This window comes from Phaseolus vulgaris, chromosome 5, assembly GCF_051622355.1.
Source record: "Phaseolus vulgaris cultivar YP4 chromosome 5, ASM5162235v1, whole genome shotgun sequence".
NCBI classification, from domain to species: Eukaryota; Viridiplantae; Streptophyta; class Magnoliopsida; order Fabales; family Fabaceae; genus Phaseolus; species Phaseolus vulgaris.
Window position 1 is genome coordinate 17,596,506 of NC_143502.1, and position 19,478 is coordinate 17,615,983.

At 41.4% G+C, this 19,478-nt stretch overlaps 1 protein-coding gene and 1 pseudogene across 1 annotated transcript; one reads left to right on the forward strand and one right to left on the reverse strand.

The window, feature by feature from the left end:
* The first annotated feature begins 7,155 nt into the window (after positions 1 to 7,155).
* On the forward strand, positions 7,156 to 7,261 carry LOC137836262 (small nucleolar RNA R71; annotated as a pseudogene).
* A 6,104-nt stretch (positions 7,262 to 13,365) lies between these two features.
* On the reverse strand, positions 13,366 to 15,053 carry LOC137834446 (putative leucine-rich repeat receptor-like serine/threonine-protein kinase At3g14840). Its single transcript, XM_068642497.2, has 5 exons — positions 14,885 to 15,053; positions 14,536 to 14,773; positions 14,154 to 14,222; positions 14,011 to 14,092; positions 13,366 to 13,827 (listed from the first exon to the last, which is right to left on the reverse strand). Exons 1-5 carry the CDS (start codon positions 15,003 to 15,005, stop codon positions 13,474 to 13,476), a joined length of 864 nt encoding a protein of 287 aa, XP_068498598.1. The 5' UTR covers positions 15,006 to 15,053; the 3' UTR covers positions 13,366 to 13,473.
* Positions 15,054 to 19,478: the final 4,425 nt, after the last annotated feature.

A 19,478-nucleotide genomic window follows, 5' to 3' on the forward strand; every position in this document is an offset into this window, starting at 1 on the left:
CTATGCCAACACTTGGCGCGATCAGGCAAAAGAGGAGGCTAGCAAAAGGTTGCACGAAGCGGGGCAAGCCCATGCTGAACTCCTGGGGCAGGTGGTGCCTCTGTGTGTGCAGGTAGTGGACCTCAAAGACGCAGTGGAAACTTCTAAGGCACAACAGAAGAAACTTGAAGACCACTGCGTCGATCGAGAGCAGAAGCTGGCCAAAACCGAGGCAGCACTTGAGGCCAAGACCAATACTTGTGACTTGCTAGCGGCTGAAAACACAACCTTGCGGGCGGAGATGGTCAAGGCTCTGGAGGCTAAAGATCAAGAGCTGGTCGAAGCTTTAACGGCCAAAGACCGAGAGCTAGCCTCTCAAGCTGAGTAATTTAAAAAGGCGGAGCAAGAGCTGGTCCAAGACGCCGCGAGTGCCCTCGCCGATGGGTTTGCTGAGGCCCTTGCCCAAGCGGCTTGCGCGAACCCCGGGATCAACGTCTCCGAGTGCAGACCTTTCAACGAAATTGTAGAGGGCAAAATAGTGCCCTTAGAAGCTCATGAGGACTAGCCTCTTTCTGTGACTTTGTAAATACTTGTAACACCGTACATGTATATATAATTGTTCTTTTTTAACCTCTTGTTCTCATAACTTTGTATCTGCTGCGAACACTTCTGCACATTTGAATATAACTTATTGGCTTCGTACTCTTGTGTGTTTTTTTCTGCTCTTACTGCTTTGGATAACTTGTGTTTACGCTCTATTTGCCATCGCCTCTTCCGGCCTTGGTCTACGCTTTCTTTTCGCTCTTCGAATTTCTTCTGCCTCTTTGACTTGTAATAATTTCAACTTGATCTTTACTTACTCCTCTTAGGCCCTAAGGCAATTGCTGCCAAAGACGCTACCAGCCTCGTCATCATTTAAAGATGAAGGAGGGCTCCTCTCTTCTATGGCCTCGACATCGCTCGAGGGCGAGGGAGGACTTAGCTCTTCTGTGGCCTCGACATCGCTCGAGGGCGTGGAGGGCTTATCTTGGCCGAAGCCTGCTTACGTGCACTGGGTGTCCACGCTCGAGGAGAGACCTGCTGAACGTAAGGTCGTATCGTCCTTAGCGTGTCTAAACACTTGGGACAAAGTCGCGCTTTGGTGCCCACGCCCGAGGAGAGGCCTGCTACAGCAGCGCCGTATCGTCCTCGGGGTGTCTAAACACCAAAGCAACTTAGCCCTTATCTCTGCGCTCTTGGTGCCCACGCCCGAGGAGAGGCCCGCCCGAAGGCAGCGTAGTTTCGTCCCCGGAGTGTCTAAAAACACCAAAGCGATCAGTGTTCTTGGTGCCCACGCCCGAGGAGAGGCATGCTGAAAGCAGTGTAGTATCGTCCCCGGTGTGTCTAAACGCAAAGATGACCAGGGACTTTGGTGATTACGCCTAAGGAGAAGGTTTCCCTAAAGATGGCGCTTCTCCTATATGTCGTGTATCTGCACCAGAGTCGCCTGGCTCTCCACTACTCCAAACTTCCTTACTGCTTGATGCCCACACTCGAAGGAAACGCCCCCCGCCACTTCCTCGCGAGGTGTCGAGGCATCAGACACCGGGGCTAGCCTTTCTCACCTGGGAGGGGGCGTCCCGAAGGAATCCGTTAACCCTTGCCCAGGGACTAAACGCCCAAATTTTAACTTTGCTATCCGTACCTTTTAAACTTGACGCCCACGCCGAAGGAGTGCACTCCCGCCGCTCCCTTTGGGGTGGCGATCCGTCCAAGCTGGTTTGCGCGCTTGGCGTCCTCGCCCATACCCGACGACACCCACACCTGGCGACGCCTACCCCTGGCGACGCCCAAAGCAGCGGCCTTTCCCTCTAGCATTTCCTTACATTACAAGAAAAAGGAAAAGGAAGATGAGACAATGTATTCTTGAACTTCTTTTATTACTTAGGTGACCTCATTAAAAAACCCCCGAAAGGGAGAAAGAGTGTCCCCTTTTAAAACTGTGTACTACATAGTGCTCTTTAAATAAAGTAAAACTTTAAATGGGCTGCGTTCCAGGTGCGTGGAATGGGGCCTCCTTCCAGAGTCTCAAGCTTGTACGAACCGTTCCCCTTAGCCTCGGTTACTCTAAAGGGCCCTGTCCACTTGGGAGACAACTTGTTCTCCAACTCATATGGGTGAGCCTTGCGCATGACCAGGTCAGCTACTTGGAATTGTCGCGGCTTCACCTTAGAGTTGTACTGATGCTCCACCCTTCTCTTCATAGCTTCAGCCTTTATTCTCGCCTCTTCCCTGGCCTCATCCTAAAGGTCTAGATTCACCCTCTCTCCTAGGCGTCGGCTCACCAGTTACTTCAGGCGACGCCTCCTCGGATGCTTCCTCCATGGGCGAGACCTCATCGGATACTTCTTCCATGGGCGAGGCCTCGCCATGTGCTTCTTCCAAGGGTGCGGCTTCCCTTGACGTTTCCTCAGCGGGTATCGCCTCGACAGGCGTAGCTTCAACAGGCATCGCCTGTTCCATGGGCTCTACCTCCATGGGCGTATATGAAGTGGCATTCACAGCTAAGTATCGAATGCTCTCGGTACGTGACGTCGTTCCATCAGTAAACGTCGTCCTTAGCTCCAGGTAGCCGCGTACCTTGACTTGGTCCCCTACGAACCCATACAAACATCCTGTGTATGGCCTCAGCAGGTCAGGGGACAGTTGCAGCTTGTTGAAGGTGGACCAGAACATGACATCTGCTGAACTGCTGATGACTTTTTACGGCAAGTGCACCGCGTTTGTCAGAAGTAATAATTGTCCCTAAGGACGGATATCGATCCCACAAGGAACAGCAAATTATCAAGTACAATAATCGCTAAATATAAAACAAAACAATTAAAAGTGTATTGAAAGTGGTTGGGTTGGCGATGATCAATAAGAAAACAGACAAAGAATTAGTTGTTTCAATTGGAAAAATAGGGATTAGGTTTCATCTCTCTCACTCTCATGTATTTTGATTAGCATGTCAATATTAAGTTCTTTAATTGAAATTGATGCCCGTATAAAAATCATTTATATCGATTCCTCGCATATAAAATCCTTAAGAATGTTCCCTTACTATCGATCTCTCGCATAATTATAAGAAAAACTTAGAACAAAGCTCAGACGTTAATAGCAATTAACATTTCAAGTCTATTCCTAGCACTCAAATATGTTAAGTATTGTTGTTTAGGTCCAAACCCTAAAAATACCTCCCAGTCAGATTTAAGATTCTCAATTTGTCACGGAAAATTAAAAGTAAAACAACAATACCAATAATCAATCAAGAACTGAATATTAACATATAAGATATCACCCCAATACATAAAAGTTTGAGTAGATTACTCTCAATCCCAAATGGTAGAATTAGCCACGCATACTTCTATCACCTTCCATTCTCCCAATTGGGTTACAATTCACTCTATGGTGTTTTCCTCTCAATCTGGCACACTACAATTGAGCCTCTAGCCCTTTATTTATCCTAGTTTTCTAGGGTTAGGTTGCTTCCTATGTCGCACTAATGGGCTAAATGATAAAACATAAAAAGGCCCAATCTTTCTTTTCATCTTTTTCCATTCTAGGGTCTTCTATCTTTATCTTTTTAGCTCAAATCATTTATCTTAAATCCAAATCTCCAATCTTCCTTAGAAATCTGCAATTAACACCAAATTTGGGAATAAAATACTCTTATTCAAATAAAGATCATAAAATATATAAAAATGTATAAATTCATAAATTAGGGATTATTTTATATGTAAATTAGCAATAAATCCTCATAAGTGCCTATATTTTAATATGAAATATTACTGAAATTAGGCACTTATCACTCTCCCCAACTTAGAATCTTGCTTGTCCTCAAGCAAAGTAAATGAATATATTTGAATTTAAATATCGAACAGCTTAATTCACTATACAATAGATCAAATTAGAACTTATGATGCTTCCAAATTCAAATATAGAAAATTATAGACACAATCAACTTCCAAGATCAAATCAAAACAAACAAATGACAATTCATCAAGGAATATCTTCTCATATGCGCTCACAGGTAAGTGTTTCTCTATATTTTCACTGAATCATAACAAATCACAGTTGCTTTTCATTTCATCTTCAAATCACAAACATATTAGAAACATGAATCTTGAGGTCTTTTCCAGGGTTGTAATGAGGCTGGGCTTCCAAAAAATATTGGTTTTTCTTAGATAACAAAATGCACATCTTAAAGAAGAAGAACATACCTACAATTCAATTATAGAGAACATATATGTTATCTAGTTACCACTTTCTTTCGATGTCACTTTTTTCCTCATTTTCTTTCTTTTCATGATTTTCATGAAAAATAAATTCTATCTTTCTTTTTTTATTTCTTTTTCTTCTTCTGTTTCTCTTTTTTTTTCAATAATAGGAAAAGATTCTTCCTATTTTCAACTTTTTGAACTTTCAAAATCAGAACCAACCATTCCCTTTTCTATATGTATTGCATCTATGTTCTCCTTCCTTAGACATGCTAAAGGGTGAAAAATTATATCAATAAAAGTTAAGATGCAATATTAACAAAAAATTTCTTGGCCCAAAGGGGATATAAAAAATATGGTATCTAATATAAAGGTTGGCTTTTTGGCCCTGGCTCCTAATTAACACAAACAAATGCCTCAATCATATTCATGCTCTTTTATGATGCAACAAAAATAAAAATTAAGCAACCACAACTGTCAATTCATCAGTAAAACCCTCAAAACTGTTTAAGGTTCACACACTCACTTGGTTTAAATGGTTTCATTCCTTCTTGTCTTGTCATTATCTGTCCTAATCAATCATCCTGTTAAATTTTCATGTATCATAATTTTAACTACATTTGAATAGGGATTCAATCATATTTTATTTTCTAACCTGTGTCTAATTCATCTCACTATTTAATATCTAAACACAAATTCTTTTTTCCACAATTCAAAATTAATATTCTAGTTCTTTTTTTTTATTTGAGAAAAATAAACTAGAAAACAAACAAATTAAAACTGGAAATTTATTCAAGAAAGATAATTCAAAACCTAAAACTAACAAAAACAACAAATTTATTCAAAATACAAAATAAGCAATTAAAACAAACTAAAAAAATAAACAAAATAACAAAATAACAAAATAACCAAAAAATAAAATAAAATAAATAAAAACTAAACAGAAAATAAAATTCAAATAATTGAAAAGAAAAGAGAATTAGAAAGATAAAACCATATTTTTGCTCAATCCTCTCTTCTTAATAAGGCATCCAGCTTTTTGTTAAAATCTTTATCTATAGTCTTGCTTTATTAGCTGGATCTGCCCCCTTGACTAATAGAACATGTCCTCGTTTAACGTCATATAGCTTGACGAAAGTTTGTTATCAAGGAGGATATTTATCTTGGTCCACCCGTGCTTTTGTTATCACTTTTGCCCGTCTTGAATATGGCTCTTCAACTTCAATTTTTCCGTCCTTCTTCAATTCCTTGATGACACATAATTTTCTCGTTTTCTTCCTTCCTCTACCCCTACCTGCGTTGAGCATGATAGGTTGTCCTGGACGATACTCCTCTCCTTCCACTAGCTTTCCTTGATTGTCTCCTTTTGCCTCTAACTTTTCATGACGTATAACTTTCTCCTTTGACTTTGAACTCTTCATCTTTTCACTATTTCTTGGAATTTCCTCTTGTTTCCCAGTCTCATCTGCAGTACACTTGGTTACATCATTAAAAAGATTAAATTTTACCTCTTCATCATGAGACCTTACAAGAATTTCTCCCTTGTCAACATCAACTATGACTTTAGCAGTTTTCGTTAAAGGTCTGCCGAGAATCAAAGGGACCTCCTCATCTTCTTTCATGTCCAGGATAACAAAATCCACTGGAAATATGAATTTTTCTATTTGCATAAGGACATCTTCAACCACACCATAGGGATACTTCACTGTTCTGTCAGGCAATTGTAACTGCATCTTGGTGGGTTTAACCTCCAAGTTACCTATCTGTCTTAACATGGATAATGGCATCAAATTTACAGTTGACCCTATGTCCAATAAAGCATTATACACAAATAAATTACCAATTGACACAGAAATAGTAAAACTCCCTGGATCCCTGAATTTCTTTGGCAAATTTTTGAGAAACTGCTCCCTGCTCCCTGCTTCCTTCTCTCCATATTTATTTTTAAAACAACATATCTTCCTTCTAACTTCATCAAAATATGTCTTTTTCTCTGGCCATCCCACAAAATAATTTTTTGGAAGCAAATTGTCAGAAAATAATCCTTCCTTTTCTTTTTTTATGTTCCTGTGGGATATTTCTTTTGTGATTTCTACAATTTCACAATTTTCTCCCTCTTCCTTATTTTTTCCCTTTCTTTTTCAACCTTCACCATCTCACCATTTTCTTCTCTAGTTTTCTCATCACCCTCAGTAGTGATGTTATTGCAATGCTCCTTGGGGTTGGTGAGAATTGGCCAATTTTCCCTTCTACAGTTTGTGTGAGTTGTGACATTTGTTTAGATAGTTGTCCTATCTGAGTTTCCATGCTCCTAATTCGAAGCCATACTATTTTCCTGTGTACTCACAATCTTTGACAAAACATCTTCAACTTTATTCATCCTGTCAGGAATAGATGGAGAATTCGATTGATGCTGCTGTTGGAACGACCCTTGCTTGTTGGATGAATTATAGTCTTGCTTCCATCCAAAATTTTGATTTTGATTATTTTTCCAACCTTGAGGATAATTGTTGGAAAAACCGCCTTGCCTTCCTTGATTGAACAACATGCGTTGTTCTGATAAGAACAGTGACCATTAGGATGATCACCTCCAAAAAAATCACACCTGAGAGGTACATTCTGACTTTGGAGTGATTGAACAACATGCAACTTTTGGGGTAATTGGGTCATATGTGCGGTCAGTTGCTCAAGTTGTTGTGTCAGAATTTTGTTTTGAGCTAGCAATGCATCTGCAGTGTTTAACTCCAATACTCCTCTTTTTTGATGATTTCGTCTATCATGTTGAGCTTGATAGTCAGTTGTGGCCAAAACTTCTATAATCCTCGTTGCTTGATCTGCTTCAACAACCATCATTGTGCCACCAGCCGCGGCATCTAGGAGCATCTTTGTATTTGATCTGAGACCATTAATAAATATGCTCAGTTGAGCAATATCTTCAAACCCATGGTTTGGGCATTTTCTCAGCATCCTCTTGAATCTCTCCCATGTCTCACAGAAAGACTCTTCTACTCCTTGTCTGAACATAGATATTTCAGACTTAGCATTGATGTAACGAGAGATTGGGAAAAATCTTTGCAAAAAATTTTCCTCCACATCCTTCCATTTGGTTAAACTCTGATTAGGATGAGATATAAGCCACTCCTTTGCTTTCCCTGCCAAAGAAAAGGAAATAAACGCATGTATACACTCTCAAGATCACCTGATTGGAAACTCATAGTTCCCACCAATTCATAAAAAGTAGCCAAGTGTGTATGAGGATCCTCATGATCCATCGCCGTGAATTGATTGGTACTAATGAGGGTAAGGAACGTAGGCTTCATCTCCAAGGCCCTATTAGTTGCAGGCACTGCAATGCTAGAAAAGTGTCTAGGCCCTTGATGTATGGCATAATCTCCAAGAGTTCTCCTAGGAGGTGGTGTTTCCTCCCCCGCCATGTTGTTATTCTCCTGAAAAATATCAATGGAAAAAGAAGAAGATGTGGAAGAATACTCTCTATTATCTTCTTGATTCTCTTTTGTCTTTGATTTTCGATTTTTTCTGACCACCTTCTCAATTTCTGATTCAAATAGCAAGTGGTCTTCTGGAACTTGACCTTTCAATATCATATAAAAACAGCTAATGCAAGGGTTAGAAGGAAAAATTCACAAGTAGTAACCGCAATTTTATATTTTATATTATTTATTTATTTTTTAATTTTTTTTTTTTTGAAAATTCAAAAATAAACAAGAATTTAAATAGCTAACTAAAATAAAATCAATAAACTACAAATTAAAACTTAAAGATAAAATAAAACAAAAACAAAACACTAAAATGACACTAAGAAAATAAAACAAAGATATTCAGAAAAAAAAATATAACAAAAATAAAATAAAAATAAAAATATATAAATAAAATAAATAACTAAAACAGAATAGAAGAAAACAACGAAGACGAGAAATAACTAAAATCAAGAAATAAAAACAGAATAAAATAAATACTAGGAATAAAAACAAAATAGAATAAAACAAATAAAACAGAAACGTAAACAACTAACTAACTTATTTTAAAGATACTACGTAAACTAAGTTTACGTAAAAATATAAACTAAAACTAGTACTAATAAATAAATAAATAAAAACTACCTAAACCTAAATAAAACTACGTAACTAAACCTAAAAATAACTAAAATAAAATAAAATCAAAACAAAAATCAAACTAAATCTAAAATAAATAGAAATAACTAAAATCAAAATAAGAATTAAAATAATCACAACAAATCAGCAAATTAAAATAAAATAAAAACAAATCTGTTTAAAAAAAAACAAAATTAAAACAAATAAAACAATTAAAATATTCACAATATTTAGGAAATTATACTCAACAAATCAAACCTGTTTTCTGGCAACGGCGCCAAAAATTTGATGACTTTTTACGGCAAGTGCACCGCGTTAATCACAACAAATCAGAAGTAATAATTGTCCCTAAGGACGGATATCGATCCCACAAGGAACAGTGAATTATCAAGTACAATAATCGCTAAATATAAAACGAAACAATTAAAAGTGTACTGAAAGTGGTTGGGTTGACGATGATCAATAAGAAAACAGAAAAAGAATTAGTTGTTTCAATTGGAAAAATAGGGATTAGGTTTCATATCTCTCACTCTCATGTATTTTGATTAGCATGTCAATATTAAGTTCTTTAATTGAAATTGATGCCCGTATAAAAATCATTTATATTGATTCCTCGCATATAAAATCCTTAAGAATGTTCCCTAACTATCGATCCCTCGCATAATTATCAGAACAACTTAGAACGAAGCTCAGACGTTAATAGCAATTAACATTTCAAGTTTATTCCTAGCACTCAAATATGTTAAGTATTGTTGTTTAGGTCCAAACCCTAAAAATACCTCCCGGTCAGATTTAAGATTCTCAATTTGTCATGGAAAATTAAAAGTAAAACAACAATACCAATAATCAATCAAGAACTAAATATTAATATATAAGATATCACCTCAATACATAAAAGTTTGAGCAGATTACTCCCAATCCCAAATGGTAGAATTAGCCACGCATACTTCTATCACCTTCCATTCTCCCAATTGGGTTACAATTCACTGTATGATGTTTTCCTCTCAATCTGGCACACTACAATTGAACCTCTAGCCCTCTATTTATCCTAGTTTCTAGGGTTAGGTTGCTTCCTATGTCGCGCTAATGGGCTAAATGATAAAACATAAAAAGGCCCAATCTTTCTTTTCGTCTTTTTCCATTCTGGGACCTTCTATCTTTATCTTTTTAGCTCAAATCATTCATCTTAAATCCAAATCTCCAATCTTCCTTAGAAATATGCAATTAACACCAAATTTGGGAATAAAATACTCTTATTCAAATAAAGATCATAAAAAATATAAAAAGGTATAAATTCATAAATTAGGGATTATTTTATATGTAAATTAGCAATAAATCCTCATAAGTGCATATATTTTAATATGAAATATTACTGAAATTAGGCACTTATCAACTGTCCTGGTCCACTAGAACTCGGTGCACCCTTCTCCCAGCGGTGACGACCGAAATGACCACGGGGTCATTATCATGTGGGACGACATCGCGCAGGTCAGCCTTCGTGAACACAAGGTCTGACTCCCACGGGTCATCCAAACCTTCCTCAGCAATTGAATTAACTGACCTCACATACCTCTTGCGCTAAGAGGTAGTGGGCCCTCCTCTTGAGAAGCCACCAGAGATGGTGTGGACTTCTCCATGGATCGGCATCTCGTGTGCCTGATCCTCTTCTGGTACTGTCAAGGCTGCGGTCGTAGAAGACCCGACCAGATAATCCTTCAGAAAACTGCTCTTCACCAGCTCATCCAACCGATGGCCCAGCGCCAAGCAGTTGTTGATGTGGTGCCCAAAAGCCTTGTGGAACTCAAACCACGAATCTTTGTGAGGTCCCAGTACTTTGTCAGTCTTCACTGGTGGCCTCAGCCTCTCTGCTATGTTAGGAACGACGATGAGATCCTTCAACTCTACCACAAAATTGTGCCTTAGCAGCCTATTTCCCTCCCTCGCCGACCTATTCCCTTCTGCTCGCCCCCTAGCCTGGGTCCTCCTCGCCTCGTATGGGCGCTTCCTGTCCTGATTCTTCCTTCCCGTCGTGGCCTCATTGACCCTAGCGGGTTGTGCACGCGACGGTGCTCTTGGGCGTTGCTTGTGCGCTTTTCGCACACCTCACCCTCAGTGGCGATGTGTTCCACGGCACGACGCCTTATCTCAGCAAAGGTTAGGGGACGGCTTCGGATGATTGACTCACAGAATGGTCCAGGGCACATCCCCTTTTTGAACGCGTATACAATCATCGGCTCCTCCGTGGTGCCAACCTTCACCACTTGCACCTCGAAGCGGTTGATGTATTCCTTCAAGGTCTCATCTTGATACTGCTTTACGTCAAACAAGTCGTACGATACTGGTGGTGGAGCCCTGTTTGCTATGTACTGTTCCCGAAAAAGCAGTGAGAGTTGTGCGAAAGCAGTGATGTGGCCGTTTGGAAGGCTGACAAACCAGTCCATGGCCATTCCAGTCAAAGTGCTCATGAAAAGCTTGCATCTTACGGCGTCGGAGCCGCCTACCAGAATCATCTGTGTGTGGAACGTAGTGAGATGTGCCTTGGGATCCTCCATTCCCGTGAAGGTTACCTTAGGACCCACGAACGTGTGAGGGATTACCGCCTCCAAGATCGACTCTGAGAACGGTGTGGAGAAATCCCTCGGTGGAGTGAAGCACTCGCGGTCGTCAGCATCGCGTAGCCCTAAGCTGTTGCGCAAACCGCGACGCAACTCCTCATTTGCACGACATAACTCCTCATTTCTCGCCTGAGATGCCGCGAGATCCGCCTGCATGCGCTCTTTCTCTGCCTTCGATACGGCCATAGCCTCCTAAAGGCCCTGCATGATCTCCATGACCTGCTGCATGGTCATATCATCACTCTCAACGCGCGTCAACCTTTGCCTGGTTGTCCTCATTTTCTGCGGTTTCTTGGAAATCTTCAAACTGTTACGGTGGTTCTTGACAATTCTTCCGGTGGAAACAAATGGTGTAAACTTCAATAAACGGAGGACCAACGGTTGGAACTGATCAAGATTGAAGGAAAGCGGTGGAAACTGATCTGGACTGATCGGTGAAAACAGAGCAAACCACGAACAATCCACAAACAGTGGTGGATCTTCAGCAAACTTCAAACAAACTACGAACAAACGGTGGAAACTGAGCAAATTTCCATGACGAACGATGAACTGAACTGAACTTCAACAACGAACGACGAAACCTTGAACTGGACCAAAAGCGATCAGTGAAACTGTGTACACTTCACGATGAACGGTGGATCTTGGAAGATTCTTAAAGAACTCTCTCGGAAACTGCTACAGAACTTCTCTATACTTGCGGTGGGACTGATGTTTTAAATCGGGTCCCACGGTGGGCGCCAAATGTTCCTGCCGGTTGACCGAAAAGATCTTCGTGCATTACTTTGACTCGCGAGCAAGGACTCCTTCGTCTTCAACTTGGTCTTCACCCTACTCCGCCGTGAGTACCTGAAAAAGAGTGAGAAAAGGGCGCCCGCGCGACCGTTTGCACTCCGACGATCAAGTCAGCAAGCAGAAAACACCAAACACCTCCGTATCGGAGCACCGTAACTAAATGCTCTGAAGGTGTGTAACTGAATTGTAACTAACTTCTCTCTCTCTCCAATCACTTGTGCGTACAGCGAGTAAGCGAGAAAATGATTAGAGTGTGTGTAAACTGTGTGAAAACGTACCTTACCAAGCTTTCAGAGAAGCTTATTACCTTGGGTTTCAGTGCTTACTGCCACGTGGCCTTTCTGACTTAACCGCAACTCCACATGGAAGGCCTTACGACGCTGTAACCCAACGTAGGGATATTCCAGCGTGTAAGTCTTCCTTCCTCGAAGTGCATCTGGCGCAAGGGGTGACTACCTGGGTGCCAACTCATGCGCCCCAGTTTCTAGTCACTCACCTTGGGAGTGTATCAGCCTTCCTCTCATACCATGCACATGGATTACCCCTGGGCGTGGCCCACTCCCGGGTCGTGTCTATCCCAGGGATTCTCCAGAGGTGGCGTGGGTACTTTACGAGTCAGGTTACTCCCTACTGGTAATGGGGATATGGCCTTGAAGCCACCTTTTTCTTTCCCTTATTTCTGTTCTGAGGTACCGAGGCCCGAGGCCTCCTCGTCCGTACCGTGGCCTCTTATTGTGCCGTCCCCTCTACGGTCTTCCCTACCCGTGGGTATCGGGGGATGGCAGTATCGACGCCTGAATCTGGCGACGCCCACTCATGGCAACGGCCACACCTGGCAACGCTCACACCTGGCGACGCCCAAAGCGGTCAACTCTGACCTTCCTCTTCGGAGCCCACCTTGGTGGGTCCCGCCATACGTTTGACTTTGACTTTGACTTTGGTCAACGCCCGAGGACGGGTCGGTACAGTGAGCATTACATACGGATTTTTACATACGGATCCATCCGTATGTAAAGTGAGCATTACATAAGGATTTTCACATACAGATTTGGATCCATATGTAAAGTAAGCGTTACCTCTTCCTGTGACGCTGACTTATCTTTTCAACATGTCACTTATCACCTCGTGTCATAAAATGCACACTTATCTTAAAAAGTGTATTTAGGATTAGGACACATCATATTAATAAGTCTTATATTAACACGTGACAAATTTTGGCTCTAACCGTGCCCTACTGGCTTATCAACACAACTGGGCCAACTCAGAAGCCCAGCACCCAAACTGACCTACTAACTATCCACTCTGAGTACTGAGTTCCGAACATCCTATTCAGTACAATATACAACTTTCATAATTTATTAAAAGAAAATTTACATCGATTTAAAAAATTAAACAACGAAACAATTACAAATAAAAAGTAGTGTATTTTATGCACAACTTTAATTATAAAATAAAAATTCATTAATTTTTATATGGAAAGTCAATTAATAGTTACGAAATTGAAAACACTACTTCAATAAAATAATAAAATTATTTTACAAGATGACTTCTTCACAATAAAAACAATAAACTCATGATCACAGAACACAACTTCCTTAATATCAAGTTGGGTATTATTAAAACTCAGTATGTTGTAGACACAGATTAACATTATTTCAGGGTTAAAATGAAAACACACTAGATAACGGAATCACAACTGCAATAATGATGAGAAAATATTGTAATTTCTCTCAAGAGCTAATTTCTCTTGTCCAAATAAGATGAATCAAGGTGTGTTGGATAAAGATCTGATGCAGATGTAGATGAAGCAGTCCATGGCACTTCTATACTTAGCTCATGATAATATTGTCTCATTGCCTCCATCCTCTTCTCATCCAATACCTCACTTGTCTCTGTAACCACTTCCTCAACAACACTTCTTCCTTCTAGCATGCTTACTACTGCTGACATTGTTGGCCTAAGTGTTGTAGTCACCTGAGTGCATAACAGAGCCACTTTTATCACTACCAATGCTTCTTCTTTATTGAACTCTGAACCCAATCTTCTATCCACTAGGTCCATTAGATCACCTTTTTGTTTCAATAGATGTGCCTGCAAAACAATTAGTATAAAGACAATTTCTTCCAAATAAATTCAAAGTTCTACATATCGATATGTGACTAATGTACAACATGTTACTCTTAAAGCCTAGTGGTAGAAATCAAATAACATTACCAACAGCTAGTTCATATTCTCATAAAAAATTGGCATGATCAGATTTTTTAGAGTACTCACCCAATCAAGAATTGAGAATGATTCTTCTTTTGGTCGGTGAATGATATTGTTATTTCCATTTACAATTTCCAAGACAACAATTTCAAAGCTATAGACATCTGCTTTATCAGTTAAATAACCATGCAATTTCCAAGACAACAATTCCAAAGCTATAGACATCTGCTTTATCAGTTAAATAACCATGCATGGCATATTCTGGAGCCATATATCCACTATATAATAAAAATTAAAAAGTTTATTAGTTACACAACATAATAATTTTGTATTTTTTTTCCATATAACAAAAAAAAAAAAACTACTCTCATCCCACTACTTAGAAGATATTACTTTAAATGTTGGATTGCATTAGAGACTAAATTTTTCTTTGACCCACTTATCCGAACCAGATTATTGCATTTAAAAAATAAATGAATTTGGTTAAGTGAATCATCTATGAATCCTTTTAATTTTTTGTTTCTTAAGAGTACAATCATATACATGAAAAATATTTCTCTATTGAATTACACAAAAGAGATAGGAACTTACTATGTTCCAGCTATTCGGGTGCTAATATGAGTGTTTTCCTGATCATCAAGCTTTGCCAAACCAAAGTCAGATATTTTTGGGTTGAGATCTTTATCAAGCAACACATTAGTGGCCTTGATGTCCCTGTGAACAACCTTCAATCGTGATTCTTCATGAAGGTATGCCAAACCTCCAGCAATACCAACACAAATCTTGTACCTTGTTGGCCAATCCAATTTTATTTGGAATTCTTCAGGACCTTCATTTGTGAAAATGATATAAAACGGAAAAAAGTAACATATATAGTCATATTCATAAGTTAATATAAGTGATAATAATCAAAAGTTCATGATATAATAAGTAGATTTACCAAATAAAGCTCGAGCAAGGCTATTATTTTCCATATATTCATATATCAACAATAGTTGATCTCCTTCTACACAACATCCATAGAGTTTAACAAGATAAGGATGTTGCAAAGCAGAAATCATTCCTATCTCATTTAAGAACTCACGATTCCCTTGTCTTGATTTAGAAGAGAGTAGCTTTACTGCTATTAATGTCCCATCTGATAGACATCCCTACATTTCCAAGGATGATGTTAAATGTTTTGGATGTTGTAAAATAATTTTAAAACATCAGTATGCAAAATTATAGACAGATACCTTATACACAGGACCAAATCCTCCTTCACCAATCTTTTTCACCTCATCAAAGTTGTTAGTTGCTACTTTTATTTGTCTTAAAGTGAATAAACTTGTTCGTTCTTCCAAACCTTTTAGCTCTGTTAATTAAAGAAAAAGAAATATTAGAGATCTCTTATCAGTAGTAAAAAAAATTCATGTTACCAGGATACACTAAATAGGGAAAATATATATATTTTTTTTTTATCAGCAATGAATAAATAAAATTAAAGGGGATACTTAGGGGTATCCCAACCCATATACAGAAACCAGAAGTGGACTTCCAATGTCATCCACACAAGAAACTCTCCTTTATGGTTGGAGCAGAACAACCTTAAAGAGAGAAAACCAATCCCAAAAAAACCAACAGGTTACCCAAAACCGAACCCACCTACATTCACCTCGCCACACAACGAGTTACCCATGCACGTTACAGAGCTTCGGCGACCACCGACTACACACATATGGAGAACGTCGCTTCTTCGATCGACGATCATGTTGACCTATGGAGAACGCCCTTTCATCGACCGGCGATCATGTTGACCTTTGCAGACGACCACCGACTACGCACGCTAGGAAAACGCCGTTTCACCGACCGGCGATCATGTTGACAGAACGCCGCTTCATCGACCGGCGATCATGCTTTTCACACCTTCGACGACCACCGATTGCACACGCTTGGAGATCGCCTTTTCATCGACCGGCAATCATGTTGACCTTTGCAGACGACCACCGACTACGCACGTTAGGGGTACGCCGTTTCACCGACCGGCGATCATGTTGACAGAACGCCGCTTCATCGACCGGCGATCATGTTTACCTTTTCACACCTTCGACGACCACCGATTACGCACGCTTGGAGATCGCCTTTTCATCGACCGGCGATCATGTTGACCTTGCATAATTATGGCGACCACCGACTAGACACATATGGAAGCGCCACTTCATCGACCGGCGATCATGACCTCCTTCCCCATTTATTTGTAACTTCTAATGCATATAAGGGGATTCAGCATCCAATCTGTAAAAGAGTAGTTAAAAGAGGAGCCCCTGTGCTTTAGCCACTGCCAGGACTTAAGCTGGACTTTCTGAACAATCTCCTCCACATCTACTTTCCCTTGTCTAAAGACAACGGAATTCCTTTGCTCCCATATACATGCCACTGTAGTTGCCCACACTCCTTTCCAAACGAGGTTTTGTCTACTACTAAGTTGGGGTAGGTAAAAACTTTCAAAATGAGGTACGATAGAGTTCTGCTGGACCGATTCAATGCCGATCCATCTAAGACATAACACCCACACCCTCTGAGCAGCATCACATTCAATAAAAGTATGTTGACATGTTTCCTCCTTTAACTCACACATCGCACAAATAATTGTATTCAAGATCACCCCTCTTCTGCTCAAATTTTCTCTTGTAGGTATTCTACCTATAAGGACTCTCCATGTTGTGGTTAACACACTGGGGAAGGTTTTGATTTTCCAGAGATAACTGAAAACACCATTTTGGGAGCTTCTACCCGGGTGAGCTATACTTTCATATGCAACGTTAACAGAGAAAAGCCCCGAGTCATCGCGCCCCCACACCCGAATACTTACTCAATATTATAACTTCATATTTTTACACAAAAAAATAATTTAAAAATAAAAAATAATTAATTACTATATTAATTAGATTATATATTATTTTATAGATTAAAAATTATTGGTATCTGTTCCGTCCGGTTGACCGGGACGTCTTCGTGCACGACCTCAACAGTCAGCTGGGGACTCCTTCCCGCTGGTTGCCCGTGAATTCCTGCAAAAAAGAGGACAAAGAGGCGCCGTAGCGGCCGTGTGCACTCCGACGCTCAAGTCAGCCAGCAAGAAACACCAAAAACTATCCACCCACGTCTCTGAGCACCGCGTATGGCACTCTGAGGGTGGTAAAAGAAACTGTGTATATGTGTGTGTGTTGTCTCCTTCAGGCAAAAATATTCTCCGGTCACTTGACGTAACCTTAAAGCACGGGCAAGCAACCAAAGAGTTTCTCGTAAATTTGCCAAAGGTTCCAACCCTTTTTCCGACATTCTCAGCGCTATTTAAACTGCCCCCAGCATTTAAAGCGCCTTAAAGCGCTTTTACACTCAAACGTAACGCACTCATTAAAGCGCTTAATTACGAAATGTAGCGCGTTTAAAACGTTGAAACGCTTGGGAGCCATAATAGAGGGTGTTTCTATTCCGGCATTGCTGTCATACACGTGGAGGGCCTCACGACGCCATGACCCCATCTGGGGGCGTTTCTGCCCATCTGGGGACGTTTCTACGTGTGGGTCCTCCTGCTTGGGAGTGCTACTGCGCTAGGGGTGGCTTTTTGGGTGCCAACTCATGCCCCCAAGTATCTAGCCACTTACTCTGAGAGCGTATCTGCCTTCCTCTCACACCCTGCACCCGGTTATCCTGGGCGTGACCTTCCTCTTGGGTCGTATCTGTCCCGAAGGCGTCTCTGGGGCAGCAGGGGTACTTCGCGAGTCAGGCTGCCCTTCACTGGTACTATCACTATGGCCTTGAAGCCACCTTTTCCTTCTCTTTATCACTTTCCCGAGATATCGGGACCTGAGGCTTTCCCACGACGTCGCTCCTTCCATGGTCTTTCCTACCCATGGGTATCGGGGAACCACACCGTGATTGCCTTGCTTTTACACTGTTTGATCTGGCGACGCCCTGGTTGGGCGACGCCTCCGCCCAGGCGACGCCTTGCCTTGGCGACGCCTCCACCCAGGCGACGCCTTGCCTTGGCGACGCCTTGTCCTGCCTTGGCGACGCTTCCTCTTGGCGTCTCTACACCTGGGCGACACCTTGAGTTGACTTTGACTCTCCAGTCGTTGACTTTGACTTAGTCAACGCCCTGGTACGGGACGGTACACAAGCCCCCCAGTCTTAAGCCGAAGACTTGTCTTCAGCGCAAATTTTCGAATTACTGACGCGACATTTTCTGAACCATAGGGGTATTCTTAATGACCGATTGGACATTCCCTGAAATGGGGATGATTACACCTTTTGGGCTACCCTTGATCGCGCGCCACGTGGCCCATCGCGTGGCCCTCCTTTAGAGACCTTTGCGCTTCCCCTGGGCAATCGACCCTCTGACGCGTGGCCCGATCCTACGGCCCTTAGTTAGCGCCTCTTGGGTTACGAAATGTAACGTTTAAGTTACTCCAAACTCCGCGCTCACCCTACTGTTACATTCATTCACTCTGCTACTTCGCACCGTGCATCGCCTCCAAAACCTTTTTTCTCTGCAATTGCGATTCTCCCCTTCCTGCGCTCTCCTACTGCCTCCATTCCAACAACAAAGGTATGGTTTCGAGCACTCACAACTCTTCACTGTCGTCGCATTATAGGAAACTGCCTGGGACTGTTGTTATTCTCGTATTTCTCTGGATATTGTTTGTATGCTTCGTTGTTCCTTTCGCTTCCCTTCGTTCTCTTGTGGGTAGGGCGCTCCTAGGGTTCTTCCATTTTCCCCTTTTCTTCTCCCCAACCCCTTTTCTCTGAACCCTTTCTTTCTCTTTTGATCTTCAGCATTGGCATTTATGGCGAAAACCAAGACCAACGCGCCTCCCCCGCTCCCTAAGTCTTATTACAAGGGCGAATATGACTGGGCCCCCGATGAACTTCTGGACGAATGTTCCCTCCTGAACTCCGTTGAGGACGTGGAGGCCCACAGGGGGGACCCTGCTCTCTATAACTTCAATGCTTTCCACAAAAGTCATGACTCTCAAGTCCTGGTAAGCCGAGTGCGACCTGGGATGCCCGTTTGCGCGGACTCACGGGATACTGGGGGATGCCCTTTCTTCTTCCTCTATCAAATGGTGCTCAAAAGGGTGGGCCTGCGTCTGCCCCTCACTCCCTTCGAAAAAGAGCTACTGACAGAGATAAACACTGCTCCCGCCCAACTCCATCCCAACAGTTGGGCTTTCGTGAGGGGGTTCCAAATTCTCTGCGGCTATCTAGGTGTTCCCTCCTCTGTGGACGTTTTTCTTCACTTCTTCGAGGTAAAGAAGCAAGGGAAAAGCCTCTGGATGAGCTTTTCTGGGATCGCCGGGCGCATCCTCCTTACGCTCTTCCAGAATTCGTTCAAAGGCTGGAAGGGGAAATTTTTCAAGGTACGCGCGACCAAGCGCGATCCTACCATTCTGGAGGGCTTTCCTCTGTACTGGACAGACAAACCCATAACTATGAAGCCCTTGGCTCTGGACGAACTTGCCCCGCCTGACCGGGATGTATGCAAAGCCTTG